A 16569-nucleotide genomic window follows, 5' to 3' on the forward strand; every position below is an offset into this window, starting at 1 on the left:
TAATAAAAACAACTCATTAGGCCAATAGGCCTTCCTATTGAAACAGAGTTTCGTCGTCCTTTTCAATCTCAAGTTGACACCTGGCATGCATATTCTGCGAGCTTCACTTCCGGGTTTCCGTCTGTATCTGTCGTGATTTCTGTTTATTCGCGCGCACGCCATGGCTATCTGTCGTGATTTCTGTTTATTCGCGTGCACGCCATGGCTATTCCGAGCTTCACTTCCGGGTTTCCGTCTGTATCTGTCGTGATTTCTGTTTATTCGCGCGCACGCCATGACTATCTGTCGTGATTTCTGTTTATTCGCGCGCACGCCAGGGCTATTCGGTGTTAATGCGGGCGGGGTTGCCGGTTAAGGTCGTTATTCTTCAAATTCTTGGTTAGATTGGTTTAAGATTTACAATCATGGTAGGGCACAGTGGATACCATGGAATACCATTACGCAGCTTCAAATATACAGCTCTCAACAGGGTTTTCTTTTCCTCCTCCCACTGCAGAAACGATGCCGACTGGTTTCCTTCCCGCGGCCGGCCCCATTTATGGAAACCCTCCCCGGACCAAAATTTGGGCAAAAATTACATATAGATACAGCGCCATAGTCATTTTACAGACAAGAATTTGCTGATAACAGGGCTCGCCAGCGGGGATTCGATGGGAGCAATGGCTACAAACGTAGAAGGGTTGGGCCAGGATTAGGGTTTTCGCAATCAACGGGCGGATTACAGAGAAATAATAGCTGGTTCCGCCGACATTTTCCACTGGCAGCCATTCTGCCGTCTCCAATGCGGTCTATGAGAGACTGGTTGGACGCACGCAGACAGCAGATCAAGCCTCCAGCCGCTCAGAATTGGGCTTCACAGGCCGAAGAAAGCTATAGTTTCCAGGTGGCTCTTGCGCTTCGTTTGACAGATGCAGCTTCATGGATGGATGACCTCCATGGCTTTCAAATACACAACTGTTGCAGCACCCCACTTTTCTCTTTTCGGACTACGTTAAAGCAACGGCATATCGCCTCTGGGTACTAGCTAGCCTCAACTAAAGCTTCACAGTATATTTTGTTTCCTCTTCACAGTCTATTTTGCTTCCTTCACAAATGCCTGCTATTTATTTTATTATGCCTTTGTCTAGATCACATCTGAACCAAAAATATCAAATCCCTTGAGATTGAGATACTAGGCTGATGCTAATATTAAATCCCTTGAGATTGAGATACTAGGCTGATGCCAGGCAATCTTGGCGCCAGGCTAAGAATTTTGTTGTAAAGGCCGGTCTGGTCGGGGAAAACCCCGAATGGGCCGAATCCGACTTCGTGGCCATCGGGCTTGCCCACTGCTTCCAGGAATTGAACGGAAAACTTGTCAATTACTTCATCATCGAGCCGATTCCATCCGCCAGCGTGGAATCCATGTATAATGGGGCCGCGACGTCGTACAAATGCATAGTGGGTTCGACCCTCGGTGAGGTCCTGAAGCAAGACGTGGAGCTGCTGCCAGAGGAGTTGAGGGGTGGGGTGTTCGCACAAAACTTCGATTATCGAGCAAAGGCGGCGTCCAGGACGTGGAAGAAGACTTACGCCCAGGAGAATCTGTTACAGCTCGCCCCCATTGGGGTTGTGAAGAAGGACTTCAATTTCAGCCTAGAGGAAAAGAGGATTTTGGGGGTCGTTTATGAGGTCAAGGACGAGGATAATATTAAGCAGGATCTGAGTATTGATGTTTATGGGAGGAAGAAAGAGGAGAGTAAGGAGGATCAGGCTACAGTGATCGCTTCTCTTTACAATGTTTGATTGATTGAAGGGTTATTAGGGTTTTAAGTGGCAAAGATTAATTGGTAGTGCTCTTACCCTTGAAAACCTGTTGGGTTCTAGGAAATAGAAAGAATTAAAAAATATTTCGTGATGAAACTTAGTATTTTTTTTATTTGCTCTTCAATTTTGTCAGTACTATGCAATTGAAATGGTGTTTGCAGGCGAAAACCTCACCATGATCCTCGTTTGTGTTCCCATTCCCTTCTGCCTTCCCCTCTGGATCTTGAGAGTACATTGGGGTATTGAACCACCATGTAGCCACATTTCTTGATTTATTCTCATTTTCTGTCCCATTTTCCGATTCCGCATTTCTATTAACATTATCTCTATTTCTCATTGGTTTGCCATTAACACTTTGAGCGGAGAGAAGCTCTACAGTTTGGGCGATATTTTTGATACTAATGTGTGTAGACTCTGTTTAAAAAGACCAAACATAAAAAGCTGATATATAGACACACTCTGCAAAGAAAGACCAAACATAAAGAGGATTATATATAGACCGGTCTGCACACTTAGTTATATCCATATAACCAGGAAGATCTATTAAGCATAGGAAAATCTACATGTGTGGTTTCTGATCCCAGGGCTCTTCTAAGAATTAGGCATGAGCGAGACAAGATAAGCAAGTAGTAGAAAAGATCTCAACCGAGACAAGATAAGCAAGTAGTAGAAAAGATCTCAAGCGAGACAAGATAAGCAAGTAGTAGGAAAGATCTCAAGCTGTTATTGATTTGTATTGATTCCCAGATATGAATTTATAATACATTAATTTGACTTTCTCAATCTACATATAGAGTTCGCTGATAACTCATTAGTGGATCATGACAATAACTTAACAAGATAACGATTACAACTCATAACAATATGATCGGGGACTTTGTGATTGCCTGAGACTTATAGTCTAACAGGCTTTAGGTGCTTAATAGATACGTGTTAAACGATGAATCTATGTTATTGGTGACAATATACCATTTCTTGTTTCATTCCCATTATAGCTGAAAAAACATATCCCTAGGAGTTGCATTTTGGTTAAATGCTAATGAGATAGACGCTTGGTTTTATTCTTTTCGAAAAATCAAGTTGTATTTATGTTACATTGGTGGAGCAATAGTAGCAATATTCGCATACATCTGATACGAAAAACATCACACTACGTCCCTGCATTAGCTAACCAATGCCCATTGCTAATTTTCCTGTACATTTATCTCTTAAATTATATGGTTAGCGGGCTTATACCTAAGGTTTCCTCTTTGGGTTCAGTAGCTTTCATTTGGATTCGAAGCTTGACGCGCCAACAGTGCCAAAGGCATTCTTCATTTCTTTTAAAGAATCTTTTTGATGTAAGGGCTGCTTCACACAGACTCCATGTTTACAGAAATGGGAAACAACAGCGTAACTAAAAATGGGGACCAGAGTGTTTTGGGATGAGTAGTTCTTCTTGCACACTGTGTATTATCAATGTAATAGATAATTTAGTGAATTCAAATCCATACAAGACTGAAAAATAATCTACCATATCTAATTTTCTAGGTTTTGGTGTTATAAATCATACCACATTCATTTCTTAATGCTCAGTTATTTTTTAATAAAATATGGTTCTTTTTTTTATCAAGTGCCGATCCTGTGCAGAGAGATCCCCAAGAAACAACATTTCCGTATCATTTCTGTTCCGTTTCTGTTCCTTAGATAAAGTAGGACACAACACCATTTGTTGTAACATAGCACAGACCTATATTTCCAAGAAAATTACATGAAATAGTTCCAGTTAGGTTCTGTTTTCTCTAATGCTTGGGCTACTTTGCTTACCCATGTTTCCTCTCTGATGCTAGGGCTACTTTGCTTACCTATGTTTCCAAGAAAATTACATTGAATAGTTCTGACAAGTTTCTATTCTTTCTGATGACAGAGTTACTTTACTTTCTGGTGTTAAGGCCGCTTTGCATAGACCAGTCTCTTCAATTTTAATAGATTGAAGGTCTTCACATAGAGATTGAATTAGTAGGCTCACTAAAAATTATAAAGCAAATCATTAGCTAAATTTTGAATGGTTAGTAGTTTCAAGTTTCAACTAACTCCAATGTCCAGTAAGCTACTTTCTGTCAACATTAGCTAAAATAAGTTTCGTTGTTTTATTTAAAGTAGGTCTTAACCTTCTTTAGTATTTGGGAAAACTCGGTTAAACTTTGGCAAACCTATTGGAACTAACATAACTCACTAACAGATGAAATGACAGGTTTTGACTGACGGCTATTTTAATTTAAGTTTAACTAATATATAAGTCTGAAATGGCCCTTAGTGCAACCAAACGGATTTTTTCAACAGAATCATGTATAATGTTGAACCTTCTTAAAGGAAATGCTGGGCAGATTCTTGATTAACGCATAAAGTGGTGTGATTCATCTCATTATGATCCGCAGTACATAGTTTTTTATGTTCAATTTTTTTGGTCTATTTATGTTCATTTTTTTGGTTTATTTGATTAAAGAATTTGAGGACTTAAGTATGTAAAACAAAATACTTTGAAAAATACAATACATGAATTTAAAATCGGTTTCAAAATTTTAATAATGTTAATGTTTTACTTCTACTGTCAACCAGTAATGTAAGTGATTTGTTTTAACATTTGCAAATCACAAATTTCTCCACTTTTCATTTACCATGTACAACGTTGTAATTTACTTTTTATTTAGAAAAAAACCGTGCTGCCAATAATCTATTGAACCTATTGAGCTTTAAGTATGAACGCGTTCTACACTTACTATATTAATATGAATGGTTTGGTTTTGGTTCTGTTCTTCTAATATCAAATGTACCGGTACAGGATGGTCAACGTGGTTATTGCCTTCGTCACTACATACCTTTATATATGATTGACTATCTATAGAACTTTCTTCCTTTCACTAATCCTATCGGCCTCTCTTTGTACCTTTTGGGACAATTGCTAGTATATATATATATATATATGGTAAAGCACCAACGGACGAATATATAAACAAATGCTATATTAAGCAATGTTTTTCAGTAGAAATCACATAAGAAAACATTTTGGCCAACGCGTTTCAAACCAACAAGTGTGGTTCATCATCATCAGAATGAACCACACTTGTTGGTTCGAAATGCGTCAGACAAAAATTTCTCTTATATAATTTCTACCAAAAAAATTTTGATTAATTTATTATAAATCACAAAACCCTGAATACAGAAAACAATTACCATATTATAATAATTAAAGTGTATCAAATATTTTAAATATATATGATTTAAAATTTTGGAATGCATATATATACTACATAATTGATATATATCTGATATAAGCCATGTGATACATTTAATGCATTTGATGTTTCTATGAGGCGGTCTACTAATGATTGTGCAATAATTTCTACGGCGATTATGTAAATAGATATATCATCATATAGGCTTGTTTAATAACTATGTGAATTATAAAAGATTATATATATATATATATATATCAACAAACTAGCTCCTCAATCTCTGCATTCTTGGTAAGTGTCATCAATGACTATGGGTCAATTTCATAATTATATACACATGTTTTGTGCATCAAAATTCATTTGAAATCACGGGGAATATGTGTGTGAGACAAAGCTATGCCACATATCTTTGATTGTCACGGTTCTCTTTTATTTATATATATATATGTATATACATGTGAACCTTATAATGGTCTTCATGGGAGATCAATTATATAAAGGGATGTTATATATATACTCACCTTACATTGCTTTCTTACTTATAATATGCACAACTATATTTGTCGTTATATATATTTATATGGTGATTAGGTTACCACAGGTCTGTTAGTTGTTAGTTGTAAAAGTATGTGGTTATCGACCATATTTAACTATGCATATGTAATGGTTTAATGACATGAGGCATATGTGTATGAAACTATATATATGCCTTTACATACATTTAATTAAATATATTGTTAGTTCATATATATGGAGAATCTGATTTGAATCTGAATCTGTGTGCTCGTTGGCGGAAATTATATATATATATGAAATGTGTATTAATATTTGTTTTAATGTGTAGGTATGCTTTGATAAAAAAAAATTTACATGGAAGTTACAATGTAAATTTATAAATTATTTGATAGAATTATGAAAAGGAAAAAAATGTTGGATGATTGAATTTATTTGGATATGTTAAATTCTATCTTTATCATTACAGTGGCAATTATAGTTTGTAGAAATTTTTTGTAGATTTAAATTGCTTATCTAATATGTTAAAACAAAATACTTGAATCTACTTTACTCATCAGCGGAAATAATTAAACGATCGTGAAATCACGAAGCATAAAAGAGAAAGAATTCAATCAATACATTAAACAATGATTTCCTGAGGAAATCCACAGCTAAAAACCCTTTCTATTTGTATATTGCATTAGTCAGAAAATATGAGAAGATTACAATGCTTTGCTCAAGCCCGAGCAACCTTTGCACTATCTCTATCTGTCTCACAGCTTCCTAAACAAGCCTAGGCTAATACTTAACCAATTTTTTATTTGCCCAAGTCCTTATTTCCTTGCATTGTTTCCTTGGGAATTGGCCCCCTATTAATTAGGGAAATTATTCAATTGGAATTACACAACCCTCATAGGCCTTCCTCTAACTGCATGCACCACCTGTACAATTTGGATGATTATACAACTGATAGTACATTGTCCTTAAACTCCAATCTCAACTGGGTAAATCTCAAATCTGACACGCATGAGTTATTTATGAGTGAATCATCAGTTAACTAGTTGATCACTACAGGGAACACCACACCATTAGACCTCCCACTAGCTCTTCCAACAGTTGGAACTAGTTTAAATGACTTTAACTCAGTTAAATTGAATTAATTAATTACAACTCAAAATAAACTCAACCAAGGCTCCTATAATGTAGGAGACACTCTACATGACTCAATTTAGACCCTCAACTTGAATTAACTGAGCCGAAGTCAAAATAACTTAGTTAACTAATACAAGTTGTCATGAGATGTGGAATTACAATTTTATTCCTAATTTAATTCAAGGAAAAATTTAATTTAGGATTTTCTTGTTGCATTTTCAGCACTCCCTCTCAACAAGAAAGGGATTATCTGTTACCTTGATCTTTCCTCTATGTAACTTGAATTTGCATCTTGGCAATTCCTTTGTCAAAATATTTGCATCATGTTCCTCTATAGGAATGTACTCTAGCAACATGATTCTCCTCTACACACAATCTAGTAGATGGTGATACCATATGTCGATATGCTTGGATCGATCATGAAAAAATGGATTCTCATAGATTTTGATACAACTTTGATTATCACAGTAAATCACTGTAGGATCCATCTGTTGACCAAATAACCAAAACGAGGATCTTCCTCATCCAGATAGCCTCACAAGTTGCTTGACTAGCAGCCATGTACTCTGCTTCTGCCAAACTAAGTGCAATTGATTTTTGCTTCCTATTGTACCAAGAAACTGCTATTGAACCAATACTGAAGATTTTCCCTGATGTGATCATCCTGCCAAATGGACTCCCTTCCCAATTTGCATATGTGAAGCCTTTTAGTTTCACTCACTATGTGCGTTTGTACCAAAGACCAAACTGAGTGGTGCCTCTGAGGTATCTCAACACATGTTTAGTTGCCTTCCAGTATATTTTGGTTGGCTTAATCATTGCTTGACTAAGTTGGTTAATTGCAAAACATATGTCTGGTCGTTTTTTCACCAAATACATAAGTGAACCCACAAGCTGCCTGTAAAAAGTAGCCTCCACTACTTCACCTGAAGTAGCATCTTCCTTCTTCCAATTCCCTACTAGAGGAGTCTCCATGAGTTTTCTTCTCTCCATGTGGAACTTCTTCAGTATCTCATTGGTATACTTTCCTTAAGAGACAAACAGTTCCCCATCTCCTTTCTATACTTCCATACCAAGGAAATAATGCATGAGCCCTAGGTCCTTCATCTCGAATTCTCTTGCAAGATCCTCTTTGCAAGGTTTTACCAGCTTCTCATCACCTATTAGAATCAAATCATTGATATATAATACTATAATCAACAATTTACCTTCAACCACAATATGGTAACATCTGCTTCACTTTTGGTGAAGCCCAACCTGGTGAAATAGTTGTCAATCCTGGTGTACCAAGCACGGGGTACTTGTTTCAATCCATACAGTGCTCGCTTGAGTCTACACACATGTGACTCTCTGTTGAAGGTCTCAAATCCTTTCAACTTCTCAATGTACACCTCTTCCTCAATCACACCATTGAGGAATATTGTCTTCACATCCATATGATGTATCTTCCATCCCATCTACGTTGATAGTGTTATAATAGATTTGATTGAAGAGTAGCTTGCTACTAGAGCAAAGGTATCCTCGTAATCAGTTCCCTCCACCTGAAAGAACCTTCTGGCCACAAATTTGGCCTTATGTTTCTCCACACTCCCATCTACTGCTTGCTTTACCTTGTAAATCCATCTGTAACTCACCACTGACTTGTCTGTTGGTCTTGGGACCACTTCCCAAACATTGTTTCTGATAATGGATTCATACTCCTCAACCATGGAATCAACCCATATTAGTTTCTGCAGTACTTCCTCGAATGAGGATGGCTCAATATCTACACTCTCGCTCAACATATCCATGTATCAAGTGTACCGATCTGGTCACCTCCTCTGCATGCATTGTGATACGGGTGCTCCCACATTCTCCCTAGCATCATGCATCAATCTTCCAGCCTCTCTAATGCACTTCCTTCCATCTCTAGAAGTCTCTACATGAGTGGGTGCTTCCACTCTCTGCTTCTTTATATGTGGTTACTCCACATCATCCTGAGGTTCATCCTTTGGAGCTAAAATATCCTCTTCTCCATGCAACTGAATCTCCCTCTCAAGGTAACATATTATGGCCTTCTCTTAATTGAACTTCACATCTCTACAAACCACTATCATCCTGTGAGATGGAAGGTACACCCGATAGTTGTGAGGTGTATCAGTGTACCCCACAAATATGCCCAATTCATATGTTGCTTCTAGTTTTTCCTTGCATCCTTGGTAACATGACAGTAAAATAGTGAACCAAAGATCCTGAAGTGTGCCACATCTAGCTTCTTATCTGAAAATCGTCTTCTAGTGTACTCATCCTAAGAATCCGATGAGGACTCCTGATGTGCACATATATAGTTGTGTTGCATGCTTCAGCCCACAAGAGCAATAGTAGGCCCTAATCATGTAACATCGCCTGTGCAACTCCCACAATACTTTTGTTCTTCCTTTCAGCCACTCCACTATGTTATGGGTTATGGGGTGTTATTAATTCTTGTCGAATGCTTTTTGATGCACAGAAGTTCTTGAATTCATTTGACACATATTCTCCATCGTTATTGCTCCTAAGAGTTTTAACTTTCATGCCAGTGTCTTTCTCAACAAGTGCTTTAAATTCAAAAAATTTAGTGAATGTCTGATCTTTCTTCTGCATGAAGAAAATCTAGCATTTACATGAGAAATCATCTACAAATATTACATAATACATGTGCTTGGCCATGGAGGTAGTCGAGAACGGTCCACACACATCTGAGTGAACTCTTTCAAGGATCACTTGCGCTCGAATGTCCTTACCATTAAAGGTAGTTTTGATGTACTTCCCCAATGTACACCCTTTGCATGTGTCTCTCTACTCTAGTGTACCCTTGGTAATTTGTGTATAAATTTGTTGTATGGTCTTCAAAACTCTGTGGTGCAAGTGACCCAATCTTCTATGCCACAACTCACCAATGTTTCATCTCTGCACCTTCTCTGCTTTTTTGCTCAAAGCAACACATTCTTCTGCATCCAATTTGTAGAGGTTCTTCACCCAAACCTTGATCTGCTTCACTTGTCCTGAGGCTATGTGATGAAGGAAATCCTTTTCTTTACTAAATATCGCATCGTCGCCTTGGTCCTCCAACATGGAAACTGAAATCAAATTCTTCTTCAAACCTGGAACATACATGACATATTTTTATGTGAGGGGAGAACCAGACTCCCTCTGCAAGGTAACAGTACCGATGTCGATCGCGCTATACCCCCCATAATCTCCCATTTCGATGTGCATCTGGAGGTCCTTCTCCTCCAAGTCACTAAAGAATTATTTGTTGCCAGTCATATGGAACGAGTCTCCATTATCCATATACCACACACTACCCATCACTGATTTAACCATGCAAGCGACGAGGGTGAAATCCAACTCGAATTGTAAGCAAGAGCTTCACCTACCGCTCCTCCTGAGGAATTATTGTTGGACTTCTTGTGTGGACACTTCGTGGCATAGTGTCTCATCTCATGAAAGTGAAAACCTTTAATCTTCGACAAGTCCTTCTTCTTACCGCCTTGACTAGAATCTCATTTGGAATGGGATGACATCCCTTTCCCTTTCTTCGCCTTTCTAGCTAAGGCACAATTCCCCTCATCATCATGCTTGGATGAGGATCCATCTCTGGTCTTCGGACGAATCTCTTTTTGCACCAATTCGGACCACAAATGCTCCCACTCTGGTAGCTTCTCCCTCCCATTTACTGAGTCCTAGTAGTTTTGTCATCTCTTGGGAAGGCCTAAAAGTGCTAGGTTGACCAAATCATCTTCAGCAACTGTAACACCAACACTTCCAAGCTCATCCCAAAATGGGGTGGGCTTGGTCAAGTACTTTGGTATTGTGTCGCCCTTGTCCATCTTGATTTCCCTAAGCTTGTCCTTCAGTTCCAGCTTCCCGTGGTCACTGTTATTTTGAAACAAGTCTATCATGGCCTTCCACGTTACATATGGATTCTCCTTACCATGGAGGTTCAAAAAAATATGACCTCGAACTCCTTCTAAGATAATCCTTATCGCCTTTGCAACACATTTTCTCCATTCTGCCAGATCTTGAGCATCAACTACTGGAGGCTTAGGAGCATATTTTTATGAATTCCTTAAGCATGTTGTCTTCCAACACAGCCTCCATCATTTCCTTCCAAGCAATATAGTTTGAACTAACCTCAAGGGAATATTCGAGTCTCAATCCATAGAACGAGATATTGTTGGCTCTGAAATATGATACTGCAAATTCGATTTCATATGGAAAATAAAAACTCATATTCTCTTCTTTTAGAGTGATTTTTTCTCTGATTCCATGTAGAAATTCCTTTTAGATTAAAATTGCTTATGTAATATGCTAAAACAAAAGACTTGAATCTACTCTAATCATCAACGGAAACAATTAAACGATCGTGAAATCATGAAGCATACAAGAGAAAGAAATCAATCAACACATTACACAAATATTTCCTTGGGAAAGCCACAGCTACATACCCTTGTTATCTGTATATTGCATTAGTTAGAAAATGTGAGAAGATTACAATGCTTTTCTCAAGCCCGAGCAACCTCTGCACTATCTCTATATGTGTCACATCTTCCTAGAAAAGCCTAGGCCAATACTTAACCAATTTTATGCTTTCCCAAGTCCCTATTTCCTTGTGTTGTTTCCTTGGGAATTACCCTCCTATTAATTAGGGAAATTGCTCAATTGGAATTGTGCAATCCTCATAGGCCTTCCTCTGACTGCATGCACCACTTGTACAATTCAGATGATTATACAACTGATAGGACATTGTCCCTGAACTACAATCGCAACTTGGTAAATATCAAATCTGACATGCATGATTTATTTATAATTGAATCATCAGTTAACTAGTTGATCACTGTAGACAACACCACACTACTAGACCTCCCACTAGTTCCTCCAACAATTGGAACTAGTTTAAATGACTTTAACTCAGTCAAATTGAATTAATTAATTACAACTCAAAATAAACTCAACCAGGGCTCCTATAATGTAGGAGACACTCTATATGACTTAAGTTAGACCCTCAACTAACTGAGCCAACTAAGTCAAATCAACTTAGTTAAATAATACAAGTTCTCATGACATGTGGAATTACAATTTTATTCCTAATTTAACTCAAGGACAAAATTAAATTAGTATTTTATTGTTGCAGTTTCAACATAGTTTACTCCAAACATGGAAATGTTGAGGAAGCATTGGTGTTGTTTCACCACATGCAAGAGGTGGTATTTCAAACCAATAAATTTACTTTCGCAAGTGTTCTATTAGTGTGTGCCTCTCTGAGTATTCTTGAACTGGGCAAGGAGATATATCAAAATGTAGTTAGTAGTCAGATCGTGTTAGATGTTAGGTAGGGAATATGTTGTCGACATAGAGGAAAAATATCGAAGTATGGATTTTGCACATAATTTGTTTAATGAAATTCCTAAACGAGATACAGGGGTGATAAGAAGATATGCCATGATCAGTTGTGGCAAGGAAGCCATTGAAACTTTTGAATGAATGATGTCTAGCATGAGCCCAAATGATTTCACAATCCTAACATGCAAGTTTACTAGATGGTGGTCTACAAAACTTTGAATGCTTGAGGCACCATTGTTGCATAAAGACAATTATGGAATATCAGGATTGTATGGTTAACCTTTGTGGGATTGCTAGGTTCATGGATGAAGCACAAGACTTCATCAATAATATACCAATAAATCTTGATGCTTCTGTGTGTAGGTGTTTTCTTGGCACATGTAAAAGTCAAAACAATATAAAACTAGATGAACACCTGGCAAAGCGTTGTTTTAATATGAACCCTAATGGTAGTGTAGCTTATGTGGTTTTAAGAAACATTTATGCTACAACTGGTGGATGCAATGACCTTTAAAAAATAAAATAAAAATCATGAATGATGGGAAGATTAAAAGGAATCCTAGATGCAGTTGGGTTGAGATCAATAAACAAGTTCATACTTTTCATATTAGAGACAAATCACACCCAAAAGTACAGGAAAAGTATGCAATATTAGATTAATTTCCTGGGTAGATGGAGATTATAGGTTATGATAAGGCTATAATTGAATTACAACAAGTACATGACAAATTTATAGTAGTGAACAAGATGATGTCTAATATAATAAAGAAATTTGCTATGTGGATTGGGTCTATGTGAAGCAGGTCCATAAAACAAGATAACCATATTGTTGATTCCATAATATGCAGACCATCAAGCAAGAGAACCTCCTTATCCTCTCTTGTTGATTTGGCGAAAGACATTATATGTAGTGTATATACATAATTGTATGAGTTGCATGTTATTTGACAATGTTATGCCATGGTATCAGTAAAGTATATGATAAGAAGTCTAATCATAATTGTTGTGTCACTGATGAAGTATAACTTGGACAAAACCAACCATTATATAAATTTAAATCGAAAACCCTTCACTCTTTCCAAAATATCTACACTGCTTTTGAGTTAAAAAAAAATTAAAAAATCTTCATTTACAATATTAACATTTACCATCACCAAATTCCTTTAACCTAAAACTCTTTTTTTGATATTGGCATAGTTAACTCTATTTACAATAACGTTCGCTAAAGCAATATTAATACAATTTAAAAATATATTAAAAAAATAAAATCTATTTTGAAATTATTGACATGAAAAGTATTTTGAATTTATAAAGAATGCAAGCTTCTGACCAAAGAAACATTAAAAAATGATATTGAAAGTAGATATAAAAACATTATTAAAATGGTTGAAATTATGTGAAAAAATATATTACAAATGTAAGAAAGCATCACATATATGTTGCCTCATTTATTTACATCGTAATTCTAATTATAGTTGGCATAGTTAGCTTTAACAACAACATTTTGTGTTGATTGTGTCAACACACCTCAATGTTAAAATAATTCCACGGATAATGTCATCCTAATTCTGATGATATCATCAAAATGTGTACAATACATCCATATCATCGAAATTTGATCAAATATTGGGGGCAAAATCTCAAAAAAAATATTTTAATCATTTCAAAGAAAGAAAATCATTTATATTTTAGCACATAGGTTTTCACAATCATAATCACGTTGATGATGAGAGATTTTTCTCGAATTGTGTAGTATTGTTGACGTGTTTGATATTAGGTAGAAATATTACACATTATTCCAAAAGAATCTCTAAGTATCAACATCATTCATATTATTAAAATTATATTAAACATTAAGAAAAAATGTATTTAAAAAAATAAAAATAAAAAAATCGTTACTAAGAGGTGATTGGAGCGAGAGGGGTCAACTATTGCCCAAAGGAACAAACGGTTTATTAGCTTTTCTTGGGGCCTGGAAACATGAACAAATAATCAAGTTGAATTTTTGGCTTTGTGGAAAGGTTTGGAGATAGCCATAAGCAAAAGAATAAAGAAAATAAAGGTTCTGGGGGATTCTATGATTGTTATTAGGAAAATATCCAATGTGATACTTGGAAGAAACTATCGTTTCTCTTCAATAATCCTCAGCATAGAAATGCAGTGTGAAAATTTGATGAGATCTCCCTCCCTCATATTCTAAGATCTCTAAATGATGAGGCGGACAATATGGCTAAGAAAGGATCTGAAATGGATCAAGGAACTATAAAAACAATTGGTGGAGTTAGGAAATTCGCCCCAATTCCATTAAAATTGAATGTTCTTAGTGCAAATGGGTTAGTTGGAACCTCGAAATAAGCTTGTGGTAATGGGAATAGAGGAATTAAATGATGCTTGTCATATGGAGCTTCGCTCCTTTGGAACTATCACCTGACATGTCCATCCATGTGGAAGGAATGAGCTCACCACATATCACCCTTTGTCTAATCGTGAATGCAGGTGGTACAAATGGGAAGGTGGGAGGATTAATTGTAATTGGGGATTAATATCTCACCTAAGGTCAGGGATCTGGTTGAATTCCTTTGAAGCCTCTGTTATAAATGCTTTGCAACATTCCCTTTGCTCAAATTTATTCAGAATGACAGAGGCGGCCGGTTTGAGAATTCGCACAATGTTAGAATTAATTATTTCCTCGGGGATCAATTTAGATGGAACGCTGAAGAATTGTTAAATAGGCAGGGTTCCTGGGCAATTGGGTTATCTTTTATTCCGTGTTCAATTCAGTGGCTTTGTAATTGTCTTGTTCTTATGGTTTCCATGGAGAGTCAGGGTCCAAATGGTGATTCAAATCATGGAAACAGTTAGTAGAGTGGTTATTGGAGGTGCTTATGGCAATCTCGGAAGTTACCGTCAGAAGGTTGGAACTCATAAAGCGCGAGGAGGAAAGGTTTAATATCATGGAGAAAAAATTTGAGTGGGTTCATACTCGAACGGAAAGAAAACTCGCTAGCTTGGAGACGGAACTCCTTTGTTGAAGGTGAAATCAAATGAAGATACCAAGAACGTAGAGACTTTGGACTCCAAGATTGGTTTTGATTTGGGACCTGGCTCTAAGGAATTTGACGTGGTCGGTATGGTGATTGGCGATGGATATTCTTGTGTCAAAGAGATTGCAGAGGAAAACAAATTTGAAACTGGCCCCTCTGGGGCATCCTAAATAATATGTTTATATGTATTGCAAGTTTGAGTTGTTTTTGGGGCAATTTTGTAAAATCTATGGGAGGTTTCAACGCAAACTAATTGTGCAAAAATATCGTAGAGGCAAGAACACTTTTTGTGGTTGTACTATAATGTTGAAGCATCAGAAGCCACAAAAGCTTGTAAATGGTTTTGGCCATGAAAACCAGATTATTATAATATAAAAGATAATTGTTCTATTTAAAAAAACCCACAAAGGGGTAGCGTAAATTGGGATCATTGTGTTATGAAGTATTATGTAAATTGTGATATTCAAGGTTCAAATCCCCATGGTTATTTACTCTGCCAAAAAAAAAAAGCAGAATCCATTTTTTCCCTCCTGAAAATAATGTCAAAATTCACACCCAAAAATAGTAGTTTTTTAATCTTTTAATAAGTTTAAATTTAGAATCGTGCACAAGATTTTATGATCATATGAAATTTTATGTGAATGAAAAGAGAGGTGAAATTTTATGTGAATGAAAAGAGAGAGGTGACTATAGGACTTGCTATTCATAAGATATTTGGAGAATCATATACAAATATCTCAAGAAAAAGCTAAAGTAGTTTCTAGCTAGAGAGAGTGTAGACAGTACACTTCAAAAGGTGTTTTTGTTGAAAGAAATTGTAAGCATTTATTGGAAAGAAATAGATTGGTAAATTTAGAAATTCGAGAAAATACAAATGAAAAATGTAATGAAGGATAACTAATTGGATAATAAAAATTTCAAAAATTCTCTTGTTGAAAGAGATAGTAAAAATTAGAAAGGCAACCAATTAAATAAAGTAATATGGACATTTATAGGAAAAAGATAGATTGGTAAATTTGGGATACGAAGAAAAATTAAAATGGAGAACTTGATATAAGATAAGCAATTGGATAATAAATTTTTCATTGATTTTTTAATATATAAAATGTTGTTAAGTAAGATATTATTGAAGAAAATACTATTCTTTTACGAAAATATATGGAAAACAAAAAAATAAAGTCAAATAGTGATTAACATTTATGTGGATATTTTTAAAAAAATACATCCAATAAATAATGAAATGTTAGTATCTCTTGCAAAAGTTGAAGTGAGGAATATTAACTTGGCAAAACAGTGAAAAGATATATTAGGATGGGATAATTCTAGAATTTATGAGGGCTATTATATATAAGGGTTATTTTATCATTTAAAAAATGTGGTTTAAAAGGACAAAAAAATGGAATGAAATGAACATATTTAATAGTGAATGAGACCACTTTAAAATTTCTAGGTCGTAAATTTTCAATTAAAATATTTTTTTTTTAGAAAATTTT

At 36.0% G+C, this 16569-nt stretch overlaps 1 protein-coding gene across 1 annotated transcript; it reads left to right on the plus strand.

The window, feature by feature from the left end:
• Positions 1-223: 223 nt before the first annotated feature.
• On the plus strand, positions 224-2142 carry LOC149262161 (uncharacterized). The gene has a single exon (XM_089423531.1). It carries the CDS (start codon positions 1405-1407, stop codon positions 1783-1785), a length of 381 nt encoding a protein of 126 aa, XP_089279657.1. The 5' UTR covers positions 224-1404; the 3' UTR covers positions 1786-2142.
• The last annotated feature ends 14427 nt before the right edge of the window (positions 2143-16569 follow it).

This window comes from Pinus tabuliformis, chromosome 6 (assembly GCF_031772625.1).
Source record: "Pinus tabuliformis cultivar Carrire ecotype Pingquan chromosome 6, CPIR1, whole genome shotgun sequence".
Lineage (NCBI taxonomy): Eukaryota > Viridiplantae > Streptophyta > Pinopsida > Pinales > Pinaceae > Pinus > Pinus tabuliformis.

Bases quoted from the DNA above. Each gene is read 5' to 3' on its own strand.
- LOC149262161 (XM_089423531.1), top strand. From the start codon at position 1,405: ATGTATAATGGGGCCGCGACGTCGTACAAATGCATAGTGGGTTCGACC.